Below are 27,622 nucleotides of genomic sequence, written 5' to 3'. Positions count from 1 at the left end.
TCTTTCTCTCTGGAATTTATTAAAACTATCATTGTGATTATAGTGGTCTTTATCTTTGATACTGAAACATTTATAGACAAAATTATACATTTAATATTTGCTTCAAAATAACATGGGACTCCCAGAAGTGAAAGTAGGCAGAAATGAAGATGAAACAAGACTGGCCAGGAGTTTATGATTATTGAAAATTGGGTATATGGGATTCATTGTATTATTCTGTCTTCTTTTGACTGTTTTGAATTCCCCATAATTAAAAAAAATTTTTGTTCACACAATGAAAGCATGTAATTTTGCATATATATACAAGTATACACACACACACACACAAATATTTGGATTTTTTTTTTTTACAAATATTTGTTTTAAATATTAGTGCTTAGTAGGGATTCTATTCCACAGGATATTTGCTTTTTATAAAAGGAACTGTATGTGGTCAATATTCATGGGAAGATAGTTCTGCTTCCTGACTTGTTCATAAGAGGCCACGGGTAAAGAGAGCCCTCCAGTAGCCATGGCCACCTTCCTTCTCACTGTACTTAGCTTCACGGTCTACAACCTCAAAAGGTTGCTGAGTCTAGTTCTAGATTTTGTCAGATTCATAACAACACTCAAAGCAATGACTAATTTATGTATGCTGCCAATAATCCTAAACCCAAAATGCTTCAAAGATTAAATAGTCATACACATTTAAAATACATAGAAAAATAATTAGTATTTGTACAAAGTAGATTTTTTACAAAACAAGTACGCTGCCTCTTAAAATACATCTTACATCAAAGCACAGAAATGTGGTAATATACATGGAAGCATATGTTTAAGAAGAAGCATTTATTTGTAAACGCTGAGTGGGCAAGCATAGTAGACTGAGTGCTGGTTTCCTGGGATAACTTTGAAGAGAACTTCAATTTCCCTAGCATTCTCAAGCTTCCAGAAACAGTTCCTGAAGGGATCAGACCGCTGTTCCTCTCTCCAAATTCTGTTTAATTTCAGCTGTATATTTCCCGTAGAATCTTTCTGCCTTCTTGTTGAATTTGGCATTCCTTTCGTTAATGTAGTCAATGTCTGCATCATCATTATAAGGACGTCTCCGGCTGTACTTGTCTCGTTTTTCAATTCTGAAGGAAGAAGAAAAAAATTTACAAATTTCAAAACTGTCTTCTTTTCTAATCTTAATAAAACATGTCCAAATAGTTAAGAGTAGAATCAGTGCACTTAGAATAGCACACTTGAGGGTTGGGGGTGGGGGCAGTTTTTATCAAGACCAAACTGAAATTGCTAATTGACAACACAAACCCAAGGAATGAACCCTGAAATTCAAAAATACAAACTCATCCTCAGAATCTTCTAAAAGAGCAATGATACACTGTCAGCCACTAAACACAAGAACTTCTACTTAAAAGAAAATTACAATACTTCTATTCGTAATAACCACAGCTAATATGAACGGAGTACACAGTATATATACTAAATAGTATTTTAATAGTTGTATGTATTAACTCCTAAAATAAAAACTAATTCTGCTCTGCCTAATATTCATCCATGTCAGTATTAAGAAACACAAATATAGCAAAGGTGCATTTACTAGAATATTCATACTTCTTCAAATCAAATAGTGGAATGCTTATGAAGGTAAGAGCCCTTAAAGAATAATTTTCTTTGGGCCTTCCCTGCTCAATAATGACAACTCCATTTTGGCAATATTTTGTACCTCCATCCCAGATCATATGAATTTGACACACACATACTATCTGTCCCCAAAACTACTACAAACTCTGAGTCAGAAATGAGGAAGAATGGTATCTGGTTTTTTTTTTTTTTTTTTTTTTTTTTGGGTATCTGCTCTTTCAATTTAATCTATGCACACTGTGTCCATTTTGTCATTAAACATTTAAAAGTTCAGGCTGCTGTACTGAGTACTCACTGTTTTTCCAGATCTATGACCATCCTATCAACCTCCTCTGTGGAAGGCACATGTGTTCCATGAAGAAGACTGTTGGAAGTTGGGAAAAACTCTTCTCCACTAAAAAGACAGCAAAACAGACTTAAAGTAACACTACACAGTTCCACGTTGGCAAATTTATTTATTTATTTTTTCCACGTTGGCAAATTTAAAACTAAACTACCACTCCTGGTAAGAAATAAAAAATATACGTGTGTTAACTGTGGGATCCTACCTTAACTTTTAAAAATAAATAAGTAAATAAAGAATTGAAGGGGACCTAATATATTACCTCCTCCAGCAGCTTCATTCTACAGATTTAAGAGCCAAGGGCCAGAGGTTAAGGGACATGCTTCCAGGTTTAGGTTCCCTTCCCACTAATACAAAGGTTAGCAAACCACACTATGTGCTTTTGCAAACATTTTACTGGGCCCCAGCCACACCTATTTGTTCGTGTATCCTCCAAGGAGGCTTTCATATCACGGCAGTGGAGTAGTTTTGACGGAGACCAAAGAGCCCACAAAGCCTAAAATGTTTACAGAAGATGTTCACCCATCCCGGCACTAAGGCATTCTGTCTCCTAAAATATCTGAGTAACTATGATAATCTGGTTCTTAAACTCTCAACACCCAGTCTTAGAATGCCCAGCTAGAACAATAACCAGGTGGCTAGCCGAACTGCTGTGGAGTGAGCAACAAATAGTATTGTCAAGGCCAGAGAGCATTCTTAGACAGCTGCTGCTGACTCACACCCAAGCTTTAAAGTGTGTTTGTATCTATGTACGTGTGTATGTATGTCTACACCACACACACGCCCCTATGTCCCTGCAGAATGAAAACAGGACTTGCATTAATCCTGTCAACTCACTGTTTTTCTCTCAGTCTCTCATAGGTTTCCATGTCAGGCTTGATCTGCTTCGTCAGCCGATGATACTGGCGTAACTGGGCAGCAGCATAATCTAAAGATAAAAGGAGAATTGGAGAAGATATATTTCCCTGTTTTGTCATTATGATCCAGAGAATATCAAAATCATTATTAGTTAATATTTGCACAAGACACTGAGTATAGCTTCTACCCTAAAGATGCTGCAATATGGGCTTTTGCTAGTTTTACCATAAAGAATAAAAGAATCCAGCTGGCTGAAGTATAGCTTTTTTTACTTCTGCTCTATGAGACATATTTGTATTTTTCTTGGGTTTAAGCATCTTGGAAAATATCCCACAAAGGGGCATATCCTTTTTTCTTTTGGGGAAGCAGCGGGCAATATCCTTTTTTAAAACCAGAAACTCTGAAGGTAATACTAATCTAACAGGGAACATTCAGTAAAGGAATAATGAGCTTTACCTGAGAATCCCAGGTCAGGGTTTTTCCTCCTCTTCTTCCTTTCCCATCTTTCTGCATCTTCTGCACTGATCTCCAGCAGCTTCACTTTCTCATAGTCCTCCCCTCTCGCCGCACATTCCTAAGAAGAGGGAAAACCAGCTAATACCTGCAATGGTGACCCAAGCAAGTACTGGATCTATTTTAAATCAAGGGATGCCTGGGTGGGCTTAGCAGTTGAGAATCTGCCTTCAGCTATAGGCATGATCCCAGAGACCTGGGATCAAGTACCGCATTGGGCTCCCTGCATAGAGCCTGCTTCTCCCTCTCTCTATGTCTCTGTCTCTCTCTCTCTCTCTCTCTATCTCTATCTCTCTGTGTGTGTGTGTGTCTCATGAATAAATAAATAAAATCTTTTAAAAAAAAGTTGAACAAAGATATCAGGCAATACTTTAAAACTAACGATTACTATTTGGAGGAAAACTGGGAACCTACTACGGTGTTTAAGAATGCCCACCTCAATTTAAAACATGTACTCTGGGACACCTGGGTGGCTCAGCAGTTGAGTGTCTGCCTTTGGCTCAGGGTGTGATCCCAGAGTCCTGGGATCGAGTCCCACATCAGGCTCCCTGCATGAAGCCTGTTTCTCCTCCCTCTGCCTGTGTCTATGCCTCTCTGTGTCTCTCATGAATAAGTAAAATCAAATAAATAAATAATCAATCAATCAATCAATCACACATACTCAATGAGTAGCAGTTTCTAGACCCCTCAGAAATGCTCTTCATGCACTGACTTGTTTACTTCGTCAGCAACTACAATGTTACAGTCCCCATTTTACAGATGAGAAAACAGAGGTACAGAGAGGTTAAATAAGTCCCCCAAAGTATTGCTGCTAGTAAAAAGCAGGGCCATCATGTGGACTCCAGCAGTCTGGTTCCACAGCCGGTGTACAAAACCATTTTCTACGGTCTTGATATAATAGAATGACTGAGAGGCACCTGGGTGGCTCAGTGGTTGAGTGTTTGCCTTCGGCTCAGGTCATGATCCCAGGTTCCGGGACCGAGTCCCACATGGGGCTCCCTGCATGGAGCCTACTGCTCCCTCTACCTATGTCTCTGCCTCTCATTCTGTGTCTCTCATGAGTAAATAAAATCTTTACAAAAACAAAAAAAAAATAGAATGAAACAATAGAATGACCACTTATCAAGCCAACAGAGTAGATCCTAACCTTCTTCTTTTCTTCTTCCTGCAGCTCCCACTCCAGACGAGCTTTCCTGGCTTCCCAGTTAGCAGGTAACTTAAGTCTTTTATCTTCTTCAACAACTTCCTGGTGATTTAATTTACGAGCTTCATTCTAAAACCATAATACAAAAAGTTTGTCAGCTGAGACATGAAAATAAATCCAAACAAAATCTTGCCCATTTAGAAAGGGTCAAGACACATTAACAGAGGGACTCTGTTTTATCCCAAAAGCAACAGGTAGCCATCAAAGGATTTTAAGCAAAGGAATGGCCTAATTAGGGTTTAAGATTTATTTATTCATTTGTATAGTAAATACAAATAAACACCTGCTTCCCAAGTAGGGAGCCTCTGCCTCCTCTCCCTCTCCTTCTCTCTTCCTCTCCCCTCCCCCTTTTCCTCTCCCCCTCTTCCTCTCCTCTCCCTCTTCCTTTCTTTCATTCTTCCTCTCCCCTCTTCCTCTCTCTCCCTCTTCCTCTCTCTCCCTCTTCTTCTCTCTCTCTCTGCGGACACCCCCTCCCCACCCCTTGTGCTCTCTATCTCAAAATAAATAAAATCTTTAAACAATAAAAATTTTTAAAAAAATGAACCTAATGGCACAAAACAATATCAGCTTAAGGGACAACATAAATTAGATGTCTCTTAGGTCACAGGTTGGCAGCAATTAGTCTAGGAAGCCATATCTTGTAACTTCCAACCACACGTACTTTACACAGTCTCTCCACATAAATATTTAAGTGTGTTTGATTCTTTATTAACTTTTTCTGGGCAAACGGACATCTCCTCTCGACTACCATCCCTTGTACATTCTTGTACTCTCGGCTCTGGCAATGCCCTCCAGTTGAAAACACCAAGAACATACCTACAGTCAAACAAAGTTGTGTTTGCTGCACTGAAGGAGAGTAAACTACAGGAAACTGTAGGCATTTTGGTGATAGGGTGTTAGGAGAGGCTAGTTACAGAATTTGGGTTTTTATCCCGTGACTGGTATGGGAGGTAAGGCAGTGTGGCTCTGCTCTGGATGAGACACTCTCAGAAAGGCAAGGCATACGATGACTGGGTACCCTAAGTTTTTCAACAGGATTAATCGGGTGAGACTAATGCTGTAATTGGTCCTAAGAGACACCGGTGTTAGCAGAAAAGGGGAATGTGTGGTCATTTTTGTGGTCTGAACAGTATTGTTTTTGTCTCACTCCAATAGTCAGAGTGATGTTGGGGGTTTGTGAAACCACATCCAAGCTTTCGGTCAAACCACTTAGGTTGAAATAGACCAGAGCTGCTTTTTCCCTTCTCAGCTACAACTGCAGCCAGTTGTTTGCTGGACTCTTATCCCTAATGTGAATTCCCTCACTTTGCATTGGATTCCTCTGCTTGGATATTTCTTCCTCCAATTTCTTTGTCTGATAATACCTTACACGTCTTCCAAACAGTTTAGATCTCACGTCATATATGAGGCACTCCCTGGGAGCTCCTCAAACTGTATTCATCTCTCCTCCACCCTCCCAGGGCACTTTGTTCCCAAAGATAGCACACCATATAATTTCTGGCTAGCAAGTCGTCTCCTCTACTTAAGAGCCAAAGCCGTATCATAATCATCGAGTTTCGCATCAACTAGGTAAGCCCCTGACACTACAGACTTTCGGAGATTTGCTGATTATTTTTGAATGAACAAACAATCAGCTCTCTTATTAACATGGACGACTTTCTTCCAGTCGCTAGCTCCACATACCCCCTAGGTTAAACGAAGGGTTTGTTATACTCACACAGCAGGCAGGCTGCTAGTAATAGAGACTCCCAAACCTTGCCCAGGTTAATGAAATCAGAAGTGGGTAGGAGGAGGGTTGGAGAGAGCATGTGTATTTTGAAAGGTGATTTCAACCTGCTGCCAGGATTGAGAACCACCGGGAAAGACCTTTCATCCAGTTCTGCGGGTCAGGCGGGGGCGCTGGAGCGGCTCGCGCGTCCCTCCACAAACGCGCCCGGGGGGGGGGGAACAGGTCTCCGCTGCCTCCGGGGCTACTCACCCGCTTCAGGTGCAGCTCCCGGAATTTGCGCAGCCTCTGTTCGCGCTTCTGGGCGGCCAGCTCCGCGGGCGCCGCCGGGGGCTGCTCCCCCTCCTCCGAGCTGTCCACGGGCACCTGCGGCGAAGAGGACCCGCTGGAGTCGCGGCGGCAGGATCGATTCCCCGCCAGTCCTGCCAGGGCCCGGCCAGGCCCCCCCCCCACACACACTGCCCCGACGTCACAGCGTCTGCGCCTCCCTGGCCCGGCGCTCGGGCCTCTCCCCCACCTCTCGCCCTTGCCGTCCCCCGGAGTCTCCCCCCACAAAAATCCCTGGGGGGGAGCCGACGGGACGTACCTTCTCGGCTAAAATCGCAGCAGCCATCACAAACTTTCTCTCGCCACTTCCGGCAACAACACAGAGCACTTCCGTCTGCCCGTGGGCCACCCGCAGATACGGAAGAACATTCCATTGTAAGCCCCGCCCCTTCCTGATGGTCTCGAAGCTTCGGACCAATCCCTGCTCCTGTTAGCAGGGACACGTTTTCGATTGGGCAGAGCCTTGCGCAGCCGCAAAATGTAAAGTGGGCGGGGCCGGGGAGAGCGGAAGGGCACCTGCTTAGGAGCGACCCGCCAAACCTGGAGCCGGGTGCAAGGCCTCCCCAGCTGCGCGCCGCTCCTTGGAGCGAAGTGTCTTTGCCATTGAGCGCTTCGCCTCAGCGTCACCTGCGAGGCAGGTCTCCCCTGCGTGCCTCGTCTCACCTAGACCCTCAGGACTGTCAGGTCGCACCATTTTAATTTCCTTCCGTAGTGTAGAAATATTTCTCTCGTCTGGTCCCTTTCCTCCCCCCACCCCCCCCTTCCGCTGTAGAACTGTATAAAATTTCTAGATATGGAGAGAAGCTGCATTTTCCTTTTTAAAACAAATAGCTAATGAACTCGAACTGGGCAAAAAGACCTTCCAGAGTGCCTGGGTGGCTCAGCTGGTTAAGCATCTGCCTGGGGCTCTTGGGCTCAGGCCGTCATCCCGGGGTCCCCAGTGGAGCCACATCAGGCTCCCTGCCCAGTGGAGGGCCAGCTTCTCCCCTTCTCTCTGCCCCTCCCCTCCTCTCCCCTCTCCCCCCCCCCCCCGCCCCGGCTTGCTCTCTGTCTCTCTCTCAAAAATACGTAAGATCTTTTTAAAAAAATAAAAAGACCTTGAACTTTACCAGAAACAGCAATTGTTTTAGGAGCAGTTGTTCCTAGAGTCGACAGGGGCCGGCGTCTGACCGGGAACACTGTCAGCGTGGACTTCACGAAGACAGTAATCAGTGCATACCATGGGTGGTTTCCCTTCGTTAGCAAGGATAAATCAGTCCATCGAAGTGGAACCAAAAGCCATTGAGCCTGGTAGTGCCGATTGGCAATTTTGTTTTCTTTTATTCAAGTCGTATAATTGTGTCCCCCAACCCCCACTCACTTCCCCTTTCTCATTAAAAGCAAAAACAAAAAACACCTTTGCTTCCCTCCCCCCCCCCCCCCCCCCCGCACAGGTGACACATTTTTCTGGTGGCTGCTGGAATCTCTGCTGCCCGGATTGCAATTCTGAGACCCCAAATAAAGACACCCCTTTGTTCTTGTTCAGTTTTGCTTTCTTCTCTCAGTTGACGTTTATGGTGTCAGAATGGTGTGGGATCAGAAGCATCAAACGGCTCTGACTCCTGTGACAGTGAGGGATTTGAACAGATGGTAACTTAGTGCATTGTGGTGTATCCTCTCCCCCAAAAAGCTCCAGGTTCTCAGCCTCCTTTTTTTTCGGTTGAGGTTCAGGCCTCATTTCTTTGGGTGTCTTTCTGGTGCTGGCTTCTGTCTCGCGTCGGGCTCCCTGCATGGAGCCTGCTTCTCCCTCTGCCTGTGTCTCTGCCTCTCTCTCTCTCTCCTCTTTGTGTATTCTCGTGAATAAATAAATAAAATCTTAAAAAAAAAAAATTGCTGCTGGAGAGCAGCCTCCCTCTGGAAGCCCAGCTGTATTTATGTTCAAATATTATGGGCGCATTCCTTATAAGTTTCTGTCTTGTTGGACCAATCTGACCAAAAATGACTTGTGCTTACTATGACCACTTTGGAGATGTTCTGAGATTCCAAAATTAGTTTATCTGCATGCACAATTGGAAAATTAAAAAAAAAGAGCAACTAAGGATGGGAAGTGTATTTAAATTGGTATTTGGAGCCTCCAAGAAATTAAATAATTCTAAACTTGCTTCCTTATAAGAAAATAACTCTAAACTCTCTAAAGCTAACTGTAACTGCTCTCAGAGAGTATCTGAACTAGGAAAGCCTATGGAGTCTTTTGAGCTAACTGCTGCAACTGAGCAGCAGTTAGGTGGAAGCCTCTTCCACCTTCTCTTGCTCTCCACCTATAGAAAATTATAGTCTAGCTGAACTTACATCCTATGACAACCTGGAAGTTTCCCTAGGTCCTCCAGTCATCCAGACTCCTTCTAAAGTTAAGCCTAGTGAAAGAGGCTCCGGGATATTATCAATTACTTGTATTACTTGGATTAAGGCAGAATTGCAAGTTTTTATCAAAGCCTTTTCCCAATGCCCTTGAAGACCCTCTAGGATTTGCTAAGGAATTCAATTTAGTTATTCAGATCCGTGAACCTGTTATTCTGACCTTTACTGATTTATCCATATGCTTGTGACTGAGGGTCCTGCAAGGGAATGGATGGAAAGTAGGATGGACATAGCATTTTGATGATTTTTCTAAACGAAAAGGCTACCAAAAAAAAATGCCTTTAAACTAGCCAAAGAATTACATAAAACTATTCTGGCAGTTTTTCCAAAGACCACAGATTAGAGAAAAATTCAATGATATACTCAACGGCCAGATGAACCTGGTTTATTATGATGATGATGATTGGAAAAAAACTTTTTAACAATACTCTGGTATTGACAAAATTAAACATGAAATGTCCTTCTTAACTCCACCTTTGCTAATGGGTTAGACGGTGAACTTGGTCCTGTAATTAAATGACAGCGACTCAGCTGGGCCCCTATGGAGCCTGATGATATGGTTAACTTGGCTGATCAGTTATCTCACACCAAAGAATGAGCAACAAAAAGAAAAGACTCATAAATCCAAGCTGCCCAGATCATGCATCTCCAATTACAATTAACAACCCCCAGAAATCCCCCTAAAATCTTCAGGGTCTTTCTCCTAAAGAAGGTGTTTGCAATTACTGCAAAAGAACCCAGCCATTGGAAGAAGGCTTGCTGCAAACTAACAAGACAAAATCAGCTGCAAGAGCCTCAGAGCACTTTCCCCTCTAAGGACACCAGCAGCTGGGGAAGAAGGCACATAATGACAGAACAGGGCGGCTCTGAGGCCAGGATGGGAAGTCTTCCCATGACCTCAAACTGACACCTTAGGGGAGAGAAATATTATTGTGAATGAGGTGATGGCAGCTTTTACAGACTCAGAAGCAACACGTCAATTTCAACCTCACCAGCCTCTCTGTCCCCCTTGAGTACAGAAACACTGCAAGCGGTGGGAGTGGCTCATACCCCATGACAATTTTAAAATCCTTACCTATCCTTTTTTCAGCTGGAGACTTTACAAGGCACTCACCCATTCCTTCTGATCTCTATAATTCCTATTCACCTGTTAGGCCATGATTTTCTTGTGATTTTTCAGGCACACCTCAAAAGGGGTAAATGTGTTTTTTGTTTGTTTCTAAAGGCTCTAAAAATAGGGCAGCCCCAGTGGCGCAGCGGTTTAGCGCCGCCTGCAGCCCGGGGTGTGATCCTGGAGACCCTGGATCAAGTCCCATGTTGGGTTCCCTGCATGGGGCCTGCTCCTCCCTCTGCCCGTGTCTCTGCCTGTGTCTCTCATGAATGAATAAATAAATAAAATCTTAAAAAAAAAAAAAAAAAAAGAGGCTCAATAAATAAAGTAAGTAAGTAAGGGTCCCTGGGGTCCCTGGCTGGATCAGTCAGTGCAGCATCTGAGTCTAGATCTCAGGGTCACGAGTTCAAGCCCCACTTTGGGTGTAAAGATTACTTAAAAAGGAGGGATCCCTGGGTGGCGCAGCGGTTTGGTGCCTGCCTTTGGCCTGGGGCGCAATCTTGGAGACCCGGGATCGAGTCCCATGTCGGGCTCCTGGTGCATGGAGCCTGCTTCTCCCTCTGCCTGTGTCTCTGCCTCTCTCTCTCTGTGACTATCATAAACAAATAAAAATTTTTTTAAAAAATGGAGAGGGAAGGGACACCTGGGTGTCTCAGCAATTGAGCATCTGACTTTGGCTCAGAGCGTGATCTTGGAATGCCTGGATCGAGTCCCACATCAGGCTCCCTACGAGGAGCCTGCTTCTCCCTCTGCCTATGTCTCTGCCTCTCTCTCTGTGTGTCTCTTATAAATAAATAAAATCTTTTCTTTTTAAATAGGAGGGGGAATGTTTTTGCAAATAGAACAGCACACAAAATTCTATAGAAAAGCACCTACATCAATAACCTTCTTTCCTGTAATTCAAAACCTACAGCACCACCTCCTGGACACTGTCCCTAACATTCTTTGGTCCAAAAGTCCTCCTGGACATTGTATACACTCTGTCCCTCCTATCTAAATGATCAGATTGATTGTTCCAAGCCACTCTCTAATATTAACATCCTCTAAATTATGAGGCCACTCATAATTCCTGTAATCAAGGAATATATATATAAAGGTTTGATTATTCCATGCACTAGTCCTTATAAAATGCCAATTTTTCCCATCCAAAAATCTCACGGCAGAGGATGGCGGTTTGTGCAGTATCTTAGAGCAATTGATAACATTGCCTTTCCACAACATACACATGTGTCTAAACCTCACACCTTACTTTCCACTATTCCCTCCAGACAGCAAATCTACACAGTAGTGGGTTTATGTAGTGCCCTCTTCAGCACACATGTGGACTCAGCCAATTTTTGCCTTCACCTGGGAAGGAAAATAATATACCTAGACAGTTATATCTCAAGGTTACACGAGAGCCCTACTTATTGATCCCACACCTTTCTTTTTAAAAAATTTTATGTATTTGTTTGTGAGATGCACACACACACACACACAGAGAGAGAGAGAGAGAGAGAAGCAGGGTTCAAGCAGGGAGCCCGACACGGGATTCGATCCCTGAACTCTGGGATCATGCCCTGAGCCGAAGCCAGACACTCAACCACTGAGCCACCCAGGCGTCCCTACCCCAAATCTTAAAAGCAGACATAGTTCATGTAAGCTTCCCTCACGATTCTATTTATTACAATATGTGGACTACTTTCTTCTCTGCTCCCCTTCATAAAGAGCTTGTTCAACTGGCAGTATCCAACTGTTAAAACAGTTAGCTGGAAAAGGACCATCAGTACCAAAAGAAAAATTACAATTTAAAATCTCCCAAGTTGGGGGGTAAGGGAGAAAAAATAATTTTAAAAAATAAAATGCCCCAAGTTAAATATTTGGGACATGTCATTAGTAAACAGGGATTTCTCTTCAATCCTGAAAATAAAAAGCATTGTCTCCCTTCCCCCCTCCTTAAACCAAATAACAGTTGTGGGGATTCCTGAAACAAGCTGGACAGTACCAAAATTGGATTCCTAATTTCTCTGCTATTGCTCAATCCTTAAATGCCTTACTTAAAGCAGCAACCAGAGCCCCTCCGTTGGACTAAATTAAACCAACAGGCTTTTGATGAGGTAAAACACCTTGCTCAACCCCTGCTCTGGGGCACCCAAATTAGCAATTGCCCTTCTTCCTCTTTGCTCACAAACACAAAGGTAATGCTTTCATAGTTTTGACAGAAAGACCTGGAGACTAACGCAGGTCTTTAGGGCCCTCCAGGCAGCAACCAGACCCAATGGCTGAAGGACTGCCACCCTGCATGAGAGCTCGAGCAGCCACCACTGTTTTGTCGGAAGGCACAGAAGAACCAATCATGAATTCCCCGTTGATCATTTAAGTTCCACGTTTGGTGGAAGCTCTTATCTGCTAGCAAATGATCTTCCTCTGACATTCTCCTGCTGTCAGCTTCAAACATCTCTATCACCAGATGTCACTCTTTAAACCCTGCTACTCTTTTTTTTTTAATTTTATATTTAAGTAATCTCTAAACCCAACTTGGGGCTTGGACTCAACCTAATATCAAGAGCCACACACTCCACTGACTGAGCCAGCCTGGAGCCCCTAAACCCTGCAACTTTTTTGCCTCTTACCTCTGATGAGATTCCTCATGACTATATTACTGCAACTGATCTACTATTGATTTGTGGACTAGATCTTCAAGAAAGCCCTATCAAGGGCAGCCCGAGTGGCTCAGCGGTTTAGCACTGCCTTCAGCCCAGGGTGTGATCCTGGAGACCCAGAATTGAGTCCCACATCAGGCTTCCTGCATGGAGCCTGTTTCTTCCTCTGCCTGTGTCTCTGCCTCTCTCTCTCTCTCTCTCTCTCTCTCCCTCTCTCTCTCTCTCATGAATAAATAAATAAAATATTAAAAAAGAAAGCCCTATCAAAAATGCTGAATAATTTGGCTCACTAATAGTTCTCATTTAAGGGATAAAACGGGAAGATATCAGGCAGGTTATGCTGTAACCAGCTACAGAAGTTATTGAGGTTAATCCTCTGCGGCTCAATATGTTGACTTGTTTTCTTTTTCCTTTTTTAGTATAGTTGATACATAATGTTATATTAGTTGCAGGTGCACAACATATTGATTCAACAAGTTTACAGGTTTTGCTGTGCTCACCAGAAGTGTAGCCTCCGTCTGTCAGAACCCAAGCCTACTATGGTACCATTGACTATATTCCCTATGTTGTACCTTTCGTTACCGTGATTTATTTGTTCCACATGGAAACTTCAATAGGCTGAACTTTTTGCCTGAACTAGAGCTTGCATTCCAGCAAGAGACACATGTCTGATAGGATATACTGATAGTAGGTATCCCTTTGTGTTGCACATGGTTTTGGTATGCTTTTGAAATAATAGCGATTTTTAACCTTCTCTAGCCAAAAGATTAAAATAGCTTTTATGCGTTATCACTATTAGACTCTGTTCTATTACCAAAGTCATTGGCTATAATTAAAAGTCCTGGGCAGTCTGCAAAAAACACGGAGAAAAGCAAAGGCAACCCGTTATGCACTACAGCAAAAGCTGTGGCTTTACAAAGCTGTTCTACACTAAAATTAATGCTAACTTCAACCACTATTGGTGATTTAAAACCAATCATTAAGGATGCTCAACAGAACGCCCACCTTTAAGGAAAAGACAGTCAAATCAAATTGTAAATTTGGCTCGACTATCCCATCTTTGGTCTGGAGCAGATGGATTGCCTGCCCACCCACCCCCCCCCCCCGATTGTGCACAGAAAACTCCAAAATTCTTTCATTAAATGACCCACTGGAGCACAGGAAAAACATGATAAATTGGGGGGCTACTTTTTGGAACTCTTTGGAACTCTTCCCACAAAGCTGCATCTAAAATCTATCAACATTACGCATTTCCCACTGCCTTCAGGTTGCTTTGAGGTATGGCAATTGGATTTTGTCCAGCTGCCACCCTCTCAGGGATGTAAATATGGGTTCGTAATGATTTGTATGTACACCCATTGGGTGGAAGCCTTCCCCTGTCACAGAGCCAGTGCATCAGCAGGAGCCAAGTTATTATTAGGGAACATCACTCCAGATGGGAGAATCCTATCTGAATTGTACAGCAATCAAGGGACCCATTACTGGGCAAATAATTAAGCCAATTTTGATATTTGATCTATTTTACGTTTTCTTTTTTTTTAAGATTTTATTTATTTATTCATGAGAGACACACTGAGGCAGAGACATAGAGGGAGAAGCAGGCTCCTCGCAGGGAGCCCAGTGTGGGACTCAATCCCCAGATCCGGGATTACACCCTGTGCCAAAGGCAGATGCTCAACTGATGAGCCACCTAGGCATCCCATATTTTACATTTTCATTAATACTCGGAATTGGCAGAAAAGACAGATTCTATAATTAAAACTCAACTAGCTAAATTTAGAGAAGCCTTTAACTCACCCCGCCCTAAGGTACTGCCAATTGTATTGTTAAATTTAAGACCCACATCTTTCAAAAAACATAAATTAATGCTCTTTGAGAGCATAACTGGGAGACCTATGAGGTTAAGTTCAGGAATTCATGTACCTTGATTAATTTTTTTTAAAGATTTTATTTATTCATTCATGAGAGACACAGAGAGAGGGGCAGAGACACAAGCAGGCATCATACAGAGAGCCCGACGTGGGACTCGATCCGGGTCTCCAGGATCACGCCCTGGGCTGCAGGCGGCGCCAAACCGCTGCGCCACCAGGGCTGCGCGTACCTTGATTAATTAAAGGAGAAATACTTGAATATCACATAGAGGCTTCAAAGAAAATGCATGCTTGGTAGAAAAGTCCTTCCACAGCATGCTCCCAGGAGGCAGACATCCTATGTCACTACCTCCAACTTGGAGACTCCGTCTATTGGAAAAGAGGTCTCCACAAGTTGCTTTACAGCCTCAATGGAAAAGACCTACAAGGTTACTTTGGAAAAATCCTCGTGCAGTTAAACTCAAAGGCATTGATTCTTGGGTTCATGGTTCTCATTTAAGGAAAGCTCTAATACCTGGTGGGCGGTCCATCCCAATCAGAGAATTAAAACGTATGACATCCCAGAAGCAGAAGCAGATGACATCTTAATAGACAGCTATCCCAAGACTCTGAACCAGGCCTATATATGACAATTTAAATTTTTTTTTCATCATCTTTTATACTCTTTTATTCCTCTTATCCTATGATTGTTATACCAGCTCTACTATCCAAAGTTTTATTCACACATGTAACCCTGATCCTTGCATTTCTGATTGTAGAAATACTTGTTTTAAAATGGAGAGTTTTATGAATACTTAGGTGCCTAAATATTTAATATTTAAGGAAACTTAAAGGCTATGTGACCATTTTATAGGATGATTAAGCTAGTTGAAATATTTGGGATATTACTCCTTCTGATTGGAATTCTCATGACTTTTGATCTTTGACACAAGGCCAGGCTTCTCTGCTGGTGGCAAAATCCCTTCTTTTTTTTTTAAATTTTTTATTTTATTTTAATTTATTTATGATAGTCACACACAGAGAGAGAGAGAGAGAGAGAGAGGCGCAGAGACACAGGCAGAGGGAGAAGCAGGCTCCATGCACCGGGAGCCCGATGTGGGATTCGATCCTGGGTCTCCAGGATCGCGCCCTGGGCCAAAGGCAGGCGCCAAACCGCTGCGCCACCCAGGGATCCCCAAAATCCCTTCTTTAATCAACCCTGGTTTATTAGAACTGGTTTAGGTTAACAACAGATACAACCTTAAGTCACTTTGCCTCACGTTTGCTCCCAAAGCCCTAGAGCTTTTATGTTAGTTTCCCCGATACAGATGGGCAATAAATCCACAGAAAATTCACACCCCAAGTACAATCATAAAATTTTTAGGAATCATTTAGTTGGCTTTCTGTTTATCCTATGACGTCCAGTCATGGGATGGACACCTGATGGAAATGCCCACTCATTTGCCCAAAATAAAAATCAACCCAACTGTTGAATATGTGAACAGCTTTCCCTCTTTAGCTTGTCAGAATTACCGTGGTGGATATTAGATATTATCACTTCCTAGGGAAGATTGGAAGGCCTCAGAGCAACACATTAAGGAAGAACATGCTGAGAATGGTATCCTTAGTATATCTGACATTAGTAACTCTGATCCAGAAGCCTGGCCTATAGCACATACTATTAATGACACAGGACATAAGTATTCTTTTTCTGTTAACCAAACCATGCAGACAGCCCACCAATTTGTTAGCCAAAAGAATAAAAAAATATGACTGTCAGAACCATGGGTGGCTATACTCAGATTTGGGATGGGTGTATGTTGCTTACCCCAGTATGGACATTTGAACACCCAGGCACCCCTATGTTGTTGGGAACAATAACAAAATCACTCTAAACATAACCAACCCAACTGCACCCAAGATGTGGGATGGATATCTAGAACTTTGGAAGCATTCTGTTATATTGAAGGAAACTGATTGGTTACATTGTCCATATGTTTACTAAGCAGCCCTGAGTGGAACTCAGTGGTTATGTGGCACAGATCATTGGTCATGACTTCTACCTGGATGTTAGATCATTGCACCCTAGGGCTTTCCCTGGGGGTAAGGGAGAATTCATCCCACTGTCTTTGTTCCCTCTGTTGGCCAAGATGTATACTGAAGCTTTACTAAATTTACCCAACAAGCTTTACATGACAGCCAGCAAAAATTATTGTATATTCTCACCCAATGAATCTGCAATCATGTCATCTTTACTAAATCATAGGAGGAAGCAATCCTTGTACATAAGTCATTTTATACCTGTCCAATTGCACCTGTAGGATAAATTCTGAGAAGTGTAACAGTTAAGTCAAAAAGAAAATGCCTCTGTAATTTTTATACATATTGCCAAACTACCCTCCCTAAGGGTTGTACCAATTTTCAGTCCTACATGACCTGTCCATCTGGCCTGGGCTTCCTCAAAGAATGGTGACTGGGTTCAAAAAACAAACATCCCAGGAGAACCACATGGAATCTGTTACCCCTTTTATGACTTAGCCTCAGAAGTCACATCATGTCACTTCCTCCGTAGTCACATATTCAAGGATTAGGGACATAGATCTTATCTCTCCTTAGGAGGTATGCCAATGTCACATTGTAAGAACAGCACATAGGATGGAAGATCTTCTATCATCTTGGAAAATTCAGTTGGCCACACAACTTGTTCTGTTCTTTGTTACTAAATCTATGTAAATATAACTTGAACAAAGAGCTCTTCTAAAATTTCAAAAAATTATGAAATTGTTACCATGTCCCATGAAAAGAATTGTGTTAGATATGTTGTTTGCTCCTTTAGAACCACCTTCCACCAGTGTCCACTCTGTTCTGCACCCACAAGTGCTGGCCCGTATGTATTGCATCAATAAGCTCTCTTGTTTATTACTCTCTTCTCATTAGATCCTTCCAATTAGCGGCACTTACAGAAGATAAGAAATCTGGGAGAAATGGGATCAGGATATTTATTCCCTGCCTGGATTATGGGTTGGTCGATTTCTTTAGTTACAGCCTCTGCCTGAAGACCCTCTCCTACCCTATCCTTCCCTTACCTCTTTAAGATTAGGGGTAACAGGGATCCCTGGGTGGCACAGTGGTTTAGCACCTGCCTTTGGCCCAGGGCGCGATCCTGGAGACCTGGGATTGAATCCCACGTCGGGCTCCCAGTGCATGGAGCCTCTGCCTCTCTCTCTCTCTCTCTCTGTGTGTGTGACTATGGAGCCTGCTTCTCTCTCTCTCTCTCTGTTTGTGACTATCATAAATAAATAAAAATTAAAAAAAAAAGATTAGGGGTAGCAATGGCTTTTCCCTGCTGCTAGCCTTCTAGTGAAGAATGCTTCACTTTCTTTTGCTGGTTTCTCTTAACCCAGGCCACAACTTTGTAAACAATCACTTCATTAAACTCTCCTTAATTATTTGACTTCAGTTTGTAGGGCTCTGACAAAATGTTTTGTAGAACCTGTAATTCCAGTGTGATCTTTCTGAAAATAATTATGTCATGGACATTTCTGTATTCCTAAAGAATATAAATACATGTAAGACTCCTCTATCAATTCATCCATGATACAGAAAACAATAAAGGCCTAGATTTGCTGCATTTTTTTTATTTATTTATGATAGTCACAGAGAGAGAGAGAGAGGCAGAGACATAGGCAGAGGAAGAAGCAGGCTCCATGCACCGGGAGCCCGACGTGGGATTCGATCCCGGGTCTCCAGGATCGCTCCCTGGGCCAAAGGCAGGCGCTAAACCGCTGCACCACCCAGGGATCCTGATTTGCTGTATTAATAGTGGTTTAGAAACTTGCCTCATTTAAATCAGCGGCATTAAACAAAGCAATTCCACACTTGTTTAATTACACTTATGTAAATGTAACAAAGAAGAAAGTATGATGAGCTATAACAGGCAAGTGACCCTTCAGGCAGTGGAGGTTAAGGCTTCCCTGAGGAAAGACATTTAATAAAATCTCAGGCAGGAGAGGGGGGGACATCTAATGCCAACTGGTAAAAGTCAGCAATAACTCATCATTTGCTATGGGCCAGGTACTAGTCACAGATACTTCACCCATATTATCTAATTTATCCCCAAACTACTCTGTTACATAGGTATTGCTTTATTATTTCTTTTTCATAGATGATGAACCAAAGAGCAGACTAGTTAGCAAACAAATAAGAACGATCATACAGTTCATTATTGAATGAGTGAACAGATACATGAAGAATGCTGTTCTGTGCAGAATTTTCCAAAGAAAGTCAAAGCCTCAAATTAATCCAAATCCTCTGCATCACGAAGATACTCAAGATACCAAATAGCCCCCAACCAATTTGTTCCTTCTTTCACTCAACAGTATGAAATTAGTTCATACCCTACACCAGGTACCGTTCGGGCCACAGGAATCCGCTGTCCTCTTGGAGCTCACGTTGACCTGAGCAGGGCGACAATAAACTAAGCGGGGATTAAAACAGGATGAAGTAAACAAACAAACAAACAAAAACAGGATGACGTGATGGTAACTGTGAATCTACCCTGGATTTGAATTCAGAAATCTGAACTACAAGGTTGGTCAGATGATGAGCACATCTTGAGCTTTGGGTTGCATTTCCACACATTCGGTGGGTTTTTTCCTCCTCTTGGTCCCAAGAGCGCTGACTCCAGGTCTCTGGTTTTACCCGCGCCGCCCAGGTGTCTCTACTCAACGCGCCTGCGCACAGCCCTGGACCAATCGGATACGGCCCAGGGCTGCGACGGGCGGGGATTGGTCCCTTGTCTCCGGGAGAAGCAGAAAGGGGCGGGGTTTTCTCCCGGATACCTGTGGCTACCGCCCAGTCGGGAAAGTTATTTGTCGCCGAAGTCAGAGGGATCGGGCGCTGCCGGGTGATGGCGGCTGGGTCTGAGTCTGGGAATGAGAAGGTGGCGGGCTTCGCCCAGGGGATGGGGTAGGGGCGCCTGCGGCTACGGGCTTGGCTAGACGTGGAGGCGGCGCCAGGGAGGGAGGCACACACGCGTGGGGTCGGGCCGGCGCTGAGGGCTCGACCCGGCGGGGCCGCCCCGACTCCAGCCGGTGCTCCTTGCCCAGGTGCCGGCGAACAGCGCGGAGGGCGGAGAGCAGAGGCGCGAACAGAGGCTGCACCTGAAGCGGGTGAGTAGCCCGCGGGGCCGCGGAGACCTGTGCCCCCGCGGCGGGCGCGACGCGGGAGGGACCACCGAGCCGCACCTGCGCGCCTGACCGACCCCGGAGCTGAAGAAAGGTCTTTCCCGGTGGTTTCCGCCCCAGTAGCACGCTGGAATCCCTCCAGAGTTGATTTTTTGTTTTTTGTTTTTTTAAGATTTTTATTCATGAGAGACACAAGGAGAGAGGCAGAGACACAGGCAGAGGGAGAAGCAGGCTCCATGCGGGGAGCCCGACGCGGGACTCGATCCCAGGACCCCGGGATCACGCCCTGGGCCGAAGGCAAGCGCTGAACCGCTGAGCCACCCGGGGATCCCCCCACTCCAGAACTTTTTAAAAATGCTCGTGCTTAGGCCTCACTTTTAGAATGTCTGATTTAATAATTTCCTGGACCCAGATACTGTTTTTTTTTGTTTGTTTGTTTTGTTTTGTTTAATGCAAGCTCTCCCCACAAGCTCAGCTCTAGTGATTCTATCAAACTCTTCTTTTTATGGAGGGGGATACCGCGGGCCAGAAGTGGAAGGGAATGTGTCTGTTGTCACACAGCAAGTTGGCCACTCACTCACTCATCCCAACACCCTCCTCCCCACTTCCCGCCAAGCTCCTAGTGTACCCCAGCCAGTTAGTGTGGATGCAGCAGTCAATACAGTAAGGCCCCTGCCTCAGGTCCAGAACCGGTAATTACACCACAACACGACTCAATGGTAATTGTATGTTAAAGGGAGGAGCAAAGTGCCTCAAGGACAGAGAAGAAAAAGACAACTAAGGACTAATGGGACAAGTAAGCTCCTTGAAAGATGAGTGAGATATTATCCGACAAGTAAAGGAGACGGGAAGAGGTACCGCAAGAGCATAAGAACAAGTGCAAAGGCAGGAGTCCTCATGAGGGTGGGAGGCCTGCAGGCAGGCAGGGTATGTGTGAGGAGTGCACTTATTTTTATTTGCCCAGAAAAACTCAATCTAAAAGCTGGTACTGTGTGAAGAGTAGGCTGGAATGAAGAAATAATAAAATTCAAACATCACACTTTTGCAGTTTTATTAACAGATCACTGGATGTAGGTAATCAGTAACTGCAAACATCACAAAAAGGGAGAAAATCAGAGATTATGTGTCTCCTGATAGAAGTACGTAACACTAGTTTCATATAATACTTGTTAAAAATAAGTATTACCCAAACTGAATGAAACCACTAGATCTAATGAACAGTTTACAAGAAATACAGGGATCAACGGAGCATGTTAAAGGACATCACAGGGAGACAGCTAGCACTTCGGGAAATAGGACACACAGCCTAAGCATTTTCACAGTCCTCAAAAGAGCAGGGGGTTAAAGAGATAGAGAATTAAACTATAGAATAAATAAACCTTAAGAGATATATTGACTAATCACAATATATGGAACTTGTCAGAATTCAAACTGTAAAAATAATAAACACTTGAGACCATCAGGAATATGTGAACATTAGAGGGTATTTGATATTGAGGAATTCATTACTTTGGGAGTGTGATGGTAAATGTATTGTTAGAGATACCAGAAGGGTCCCTGGCTGGCTCAGTCGTGGAGCATGCAACTCTTGATCACAGGGTTGTGATCAAGCCCCACGATGGGTGTAGAGATTACTTAAAAATAAAATATTTTCTAAATAATTAAAATATTCATAGATAGGAAAAAACAGCCAGAAATCAGAAAAATGTGGTCTTGGCCTAACTCTGCCAGTAACTCCGTGGTCTAAAAACTTTCTCAATTTTATAAGCATAGGTTGGAGGGCAACCCCCGGTGGCTCAGCAGTTTAGCGCCACCTTCAGCCCAGGGTGTGATCCTGGAGACCCAGGATCAAGTTCCGCTTCGGGCTCCCTGCATGGAGCCTGCTTGTCCCTCTACCTGTGTCTCTGCCTCTCTCTCTCATGAATAAATAAATAAAATCTTTATAAAAAAAATAAGCATAGATTGGAGTCCCTCTCCTATCACCTTCACAGTTTATATATGGAACCACCAGTGTTTTTCTTTAAATTGCTATTTAAATTTAATATTACTATTTCAGAAGAGAATTTTAAATTTTATGTCTTTAATCTAGACATTCTCTTTTCATCTTTTCTGTTTCTGGGTTTTGTTTTTGAGTTTTTTGTGTTTTGTTTTGGGTTGGAGGTCATTTTGTTTGATTTGGTTGGAAAAAAAAGATTGCTTTTTTCTATAGTCTTCCACAGTCTGGATTTTGTGGGTTGGTTGCATTCTGATGGTGTCTCCTACCCTGTTTGTTTTTTTAAAAAAAGGTGTTAGGGTGTTCTCCGAAGTATTAAAAACCCATTTGTCACTGAGAATTAATCTTGGATCCAATTTGAATTAAAAGAGAGATGAAAACAGAATCACCTTCTCAGTATGTGAACCAGTATCATCCAGTAGCATCTAAAATCCTCTCCAGTCCCTGGGTACAGTGGATCTCACACTGTGGGAAACCCTGTTTCAATCTAATCCTAAAAAACTTGCTTACATCACACAGCCAGAGAGTAGTCAAGCCCATAAGTCCCTCAGGCCTTCTTACTTCCAAACCATAGCTCTTTCCATTCCTACTACCTGGTTCCTTGAAGATAGTAAAAGAGTATTTAAAGTTACCAGTAGGGCAGCCCCGGTGGCGCAGCGGTTTAGCGCCACCTGCAGCCCGGGGTGTGATCCTGGAGACCCAGGATCAAGTCCCATGTTGGGCTTCCTGCATGGAGCCTGCTTCTCCCTCTGCCTGTGTCTCTGCCTCTCTCTTTGCTCTCTCTGAATGAATAAATAAATAAATCTTAAAAAAAAAAAAAGTTACCAGTATAGGTGTTGACCTCCTAATCTCCCCCTCCATAAAATTCTCCCAACATGAATACACAGTAAAATTCTCTACTGGCTCTCCTCTGTTCAGGATAACATCCAAAGGTCTGCTTTGGATGCCTGCCATACAAGAAGACAGGTAATGTCTATTTAGATTTGTTTTCATACCTGTGGTAACAAACTTTATGTGTCCTGGTGGCAGAATGAAGCTCGGAAGTTAAATCACCAGGAAGTTGTGGAGGAAGATAAAAGACTTAAATTACCTGCAAACTGGGAGGCTAAAATAGCTCGTCTGGAATGGGAGCTGCAGGAAGAGGAAAAGAAAAAATTAAGCACAATTCCAGCATCCAGTGATTTCCAGGACTCTGTTGTGTCTTCTCAAGGCAGTCTATGGCATGGTAGATGAGCACACCCGCTCTGGTCTCAGCTGCACCTGAGAGAGTTGTGAGACTGAAATGTGTAAAACACTAAATGCAGTGCTTGGCACATAATTAGAGTAGCATAAGCAATGACTATTAGACTGAGAACCTAAGCCACAGTAACAAAAGCTCCAACAATAAGAAACTGTAATTAGCTCCTGAGCCTCTTATGCATCAGTTTCCCTTTGAACAGCCCTAGTCACCTGGCCTGATCCAGCTTCAGGGGAGGTTAGGAAATGGGCAGCGCTGAGCCTGGAAAAGAGGGGAGAAAGGATTTTAACAAATAGCTAAGGTGCTCACCACAGCTGTTTTTGGTGTCAGTGTTACAGATTCTTACTTCTTACAGATCATAGCAAATTCCACAATTTTCAAGCTAATCAACTTAAACCGTCTGGATAGCAGTCTTTAGGGCTCTTTTGATTTTAAAGGGATCAAAAAATTATATAAGGGTATGAAGCTAATTTTTTTCCCCTCTTTTTAGGAATGTGCAGCAAGAGGGGAGGACTATGGGAAAGTGAAGCTGCTGGAGATCAGTGCAGAAGATGCAGAAAGATGGGAGAGGAAGAAGAGGAGGAAAAACCCTGACTTGGGCTTCTCAGGTAAAACTGGCTTTTACTTTATTGAATGGGCCTGTTAATAACAGGTCTAATAATGCTCCAATATCTAAAATAGTCTGGGTTCTCCTTTTAGATTATGCTGCTGCCCAGTTACGCCAGTATCATCGGCTGACCAAGCAGATCAAACCTGACATGGAAACCTATGAGAGACTGAGAGAAAAACAGTAAGTGTGACTTAATGGTATATTCTTAGTGTGTTACCTGGAAGAACTTGAATTTAAGAGTGCTGAATCTGGAGCTTTGCTTCCTGGCCTTGGGTTCTGGCTCCACCACTTACTAGATGTGTCACACAGTTTTTCTCCATTTCCTCATCTGTATACAGGGAATAATAGTGCTTGCCTCAGAAGATTATGGTAAAGATTAAATGAATTCATTCATACAATGTACTTAATGTTTGGCACATAGTACTGTACGTAGTATCATCATGTTACTGATGTTCCTGTGTCCTTTACCTATGGAGGATATCTACTTTGATCAGGTGCAGTAGGCCGTGCTAAGCTGCACTCGCTCTTCCCCTAAGATAGATAGTGTGCTTAAGGTCACGACTGTTTTAATAGTGATAGTGTAGCAGAGTGGAGAGAGCTCTAAATTATTCCCATGTTCTCATTCAAGCTCTCTCACTGTAGGACTTGGTTGAGTGAGTCCATTAGCCTCTGGTCCTCAGCTGGTGCCTCACTTGGGCCCTGGAGTAGATGATTTCTTAAATACCTTTTGTCAGGTCTGATTTGTTTCTTTGAAATCAAGTATGATCCCAAACATTTCCATTTTGACCACTAAACATTGTCTAGTTCTTACGGTATTGAATCTCTATAATGTTACTTACACCTTGCTCTTTCTCAGTGGAGAAGAGTTCTACCCAACATCCAACAGTCTTCTTCATGGAACACATGTGCCCTCCACAGAGGAAATTGATAGGATGGTCATAGACTTGGAAAAGCAGTAAGTACTATAATGCAACCTTAAGTTTTGGTACTGATTTCATGCCTCATTAACAAAATTAACTTTGGGGACTTCAAGTGCAGCAAGGGGTAGAACACTGGAATTACTAGTTTGAAGAGTGGTCCCATCACCATCACTTATATTTGTTTTGAATAGGGTAACAGGCAGAACCAGCTGTATATATATAAATTCTCTCAAAGTAGGGTTATACATCACTGCCTATATTTCAACATGAACCTGTGTTCCCAATCTTAAGACTAGATCATCTGATAGTACTATTAACTTATAAATTCAGGAAAGTTCACTGAACATATTTCTTTGTAGAATTTTCTCCTAAAGATACTGCTTTCAGTCTTAAGACCAAAAAAGAAAGCAGCTTGGAATTCTGTAATGTTTCTATTACTGATTCTACTCTTAACTATTTGGGCATGTTTTATTATGATCAAAGAAGGTGGCAATTTTGAATTTTCTAAATTTTTTTCTTCCCTCAGAATTGAAAAACGAGACAAGTATAGCCGAAGACATCCTTATAATGATGATGCAGACATTGACTACATTAACGAAAGGAATGCCAAATTCAACAAGAAGGCAGAAAGATTCTATGGGAAATACACAGCTGAAATTAAACAGAATTTGGAAAGAGGAACAGCAGTCTGATCTTCAGGAACTGTTTTGACTGCCAAATTTTAACAGTAAACCAGGACTATTACCTTTCCTTTTATAATTGGTAAAAAAAAAAAAAGTGTTCTATAACTATGTATTTCCAATGCTTACATATTTATTATTCACTTGTTTCAGAAAAAAAGTCATGTATTTCTGTGTTCAAAGTGTGCTTCACGTATGTACCTGCTGGGCTTAAAATTCCTAGCTACAAACATGTGAGTCATCATCATCCTTAGATTTGTCATGTTTGACTTGACCTAGAGTTGAACTAGGGAGCTTCAGAAATAGAATGCTAAATTGGTACCAATTTTTCTTGTAAGCTATGGTAGGTGGTGAAAGGAAGGGGACAGTGGCTACTGGAAATTCACCCTGGCCAACCCTCTCCAGAAATAGTCACAATTAACAGGTGCTTGCCTATCCCATGCTCTACCCCAGGGCCCAGGTACATTTACAGGGCGAGCACAGAAGGTAAGAAAAAAAAAAAAAAGAAAGCACAGAAGGTAAGAAAAAAAAAAAGAAAGAAACTGATCCTCTAATGACATTTTGTAAATACACCATTTTCAAAAAGCAAATTTCCCTTGGAAGAAACTGTATTCAAACATTTGGCCAAAGTATTATTAAAACTTACATAATACAATTTTTTTAAAAGCCTGAGATTTTAACCTTATTCAACTGTAACTGAAAAATGAGGGCATGTAGTTTGAGTAGTAATCATGGGAAACATGGGACAGAAAACCTGAAAGGAATATCCCATAAAAAGTAAAAGTTATTTGTGCCATATTCTATGAGGACTAGAACTGGGTTCAGTAAGTTGGGCACACCAAGAGGAAGCTCTGATATAGTGAATGCCAGGCTGATTAAGATGGTAACAGAAGTGCCAGTAATAATAATGGTATATTCAATGTACTGTGAATAGGGAAATTTTAATGTACATTCAAATACAGAATGAAGTAGATCTATACATACTAACATGAAACGATGCTCATTTCTAAAGAGTTTTTATAAGGCATAAAAAAAATCCAGCATGTACATCATTCTGTGCATGATTGCCTCGGTGGTAATGGAAACAAGCAGTAATTTTGACTTTTTAAAAATAATTCAAGACAGGGAGCCTGGGTGGTACAGTTGGTTATGTGTCCAACTTTTTATTTTTATTTATTTATGATAGGCACACAGTGAGAGAGAGGCAGAGACATAGGCAGAGAGAGAAGCAGGCTCCATGCAGGGAGCCCGACGTGGGATTCGATCCCGGGTCTCCAGGATCGCGCCCTGGGCCAAAGGCAGGCGCCAAACCACTGCGCCACCCAGGGATCCCTCCCTTTAAGATTTTATTTATTAATGAGAGACACAGAGAGAGAGAGGCAGAGACACGGGCAGAGGGAGAAGCAGGCTCCATGCAGGGAGCCCAACCTGGGACTCGATCCCAGGTCTCCAGGATCAGGCCCTGGGATGAAGGCAGCGCTAAACCGCTGAGCCACCCAGGCTGCCTTGTGTCTGACTCTTCGATCTCAACTCACATCATGATCTCAGGGTCCTGGGATGGAGCCCCACAGGCTCTGTGCTCAGTGTGGAATCTGCTGGAGATTCTCCCTCTGCCTCTGCCCCTCCTGCTTGGGCTCTGTGCTCACTGTGGAATCTGCTGGAGATTCTCCCTCTGCCTCTGCCCCTCCTGCTTGGGCTCTAAATAACTTTAAAATAATTCAACACAAATACACACCTATGCTGCCCAGGCTTCTCACAATAATAACTTGGCAGGTTCATTTGTTCCTTCAGTATTTTACACAAAAACATTTAGTACCAGTGTACAAAGGGGAAAAAGGGAAAGATTAGTAAGAATAGGTTTCATAGAGATAATCTGGATATAAAGGAAAAATAGAGGCACCTGGGTGGCTCAGTGAGTGAAGCATCTGCCTTCAGCTCAGGTTATGATCCTGGGGTCCCAGGATCAAGCTCCCTCAGCAGGCAGTCTGCTTCTCCCTCAGCTCCCCGCCCCCCCCCTCACGCTCTCTCTCAAATCTTTTAAAAAATAAAGGAAAAATAGATTTCTCCAGAGGAGAAAAGCACTCAACAACCACTGCTGCTTCAACCAAAAGAGCAGACGTCAGTCTGATTTGAGGACTATTCTGAAGGTGACTGGATGGTCCAATAAGCAATCTGTAATAAGCTCGGTGTAGGAAAGGTTCATTTTGAAGAGCAGAGAGCAAGCACTAGAAAGGAATTCAGGAAATTGATCTTCAGTTAGCAGATGATAGTAATTAAAGGCAGAGTGGAGGAAATTGCCAAGAGCTTGTAGAGGGAGATGCAGGCCAAGGATACAATCCTAACAGTGGGCAAAGGACAAAGCCAGTGTAGAAAATGGAAGGATCAAAGGAAATAAAGGC

At 43.0% G+C, this 27,622-nt stretch overlaps 2 protein-coding genes across 3 annotated transcripts; one reads left to right on the top strand and one right to left on the bottom strand.

Annotated features, from left to right (window-relative positions):
• On the bottom strand, positions 1 to 19,982 carry LOC140634174 (uncharacterized). The gene is made up of 9 exons (XM_072827758.1): positions 19,155 to 19,982; positions 18,995 to 19,054; positions 6,857 to 7,024; positions 6,523 to 6,636; positions 4,488 to 4,613; positions 3,284 to 3,401; positions 2,807 to 2,897; positions 1,922 to 2,020; positions 1 to 1,115 (listed from the first exon to the last, which is right to left on the bottom strand). Exons 1-9 carry the CDS (start codon positions 19,965 to 19,967, stop codon positions 950 to 952), a joined length of 1,755 nt encoding a protein of 584 aa, XP_072683859.1. The 5' UTR covers positions 19,968 to 19,982; the 3' UTR covers positions 1 to 949.
• Positions 19,582 to 25,782, top strand: LOC140634176 (pre-mRNA-splicing factor SYF2). 2 transcript variants are annotated; one of them, XM_072827761.1, is made up of 6 exons: positions 19,582 to 19,768; positions 19,956 to 23,001; positions 23,504 to 23,621; positions 23,713 to 23,803; positions 24,480 to 24,578; positions 25,070 to 25,782. In XM_072827761.1, the coding sequence occupies exons 2-6, from the start codon at positions 22,999 to 23,001 to the stop codon at positions 25,233 to 25,235; spliced, it is 477 nt and encodes a 158-aa protein (XP_072683862.1). In that variant the 5' UTR covers positions 19,582 to 19,768; positions 19,956 to 22,998; the 3' UTR covers positions 25,236 to 25,782. The 2 variants fall into 2 exon arrangements, with proteins under 2 accessions (XP_072683862.1, XP_072683861.1); XM_072827760.1 differs by lacking the exon at positions 19,582 to 19,768 and having other exon boundaries at positions 22,991 to 23,047.
• Positions 25,783 to 27,622: the final 1,840 nt, after the last annotated feature.

The sequence above is a fragment of the Canis lupus genome, chromosome 5 (assembly GCF_048164855.1).
Source record: "Canis lupus baileyi chromosome 5, mCanLup2.hap1, whole genome shotgun sequence".
Lineage (NCBI taxonomy): Eukaryota > Metazoa > Chordata > Mammalia > Carnivora > Canidae > Canis > Canis lupus.
The sequence above is the reverse complement of the archived record's forward strand: the minus strand, read 5'-3'. Positions and strand labels throughout refer to the sequence as shown.

What these genes read in the sequence shown, in the direction of transcription:
- LOC140634174 (XM_072827758.1), bottom strand. Translation starts at nt 19,967, where the DNA reads ATGAATAAAAATCTTAAAAAAACAAAAAACAAAAAATCAACTCTGGAG. An exon ending in AGGAAGAAGAAAAGAAGAAG is followed by an intron (nt 3,402 to 4,487) that starts GTTAGGATCTAC and finishes CCCTCTTCTTAG; the next exon opens with GAATGTGCGGCGAGAGGGGA. An exon ending in CCCTGACCTGGGATTCTCAG is followed by an intron (nt 2,898 to 3,283) that starts GTAAAGCTCATT and finishes TTTTATCTTTAG; the next exon opens with ATTATGCTGCTGCCCAGTTA.
- LOC140634176 (XM_072827760.1), top strand. Translation starts at nt 23,006, where the DNA reads ATGAGCACACCCGCTCTGGTCTCAGCTGCACCTGAGAGAGTT. An exon ending in CCCTGACTTGGGCTTCTCAG is followed by an intron (nt 23,622 to 23,712) that starts GTAAAACTGGCT and finishes TTCTCCTTTTAG; the next exon opens with ATTATGCTGCTGCCCAGTTA. An exon ending in GTCATAGACTTGGAAAAGCA is followed by an intron (nt 24,579 to 25,069) that starts GTAAGTACTATA and finishes TTCTTCCCTCAG; the next exon opens with AATTGAAAAACGAGACAAGT.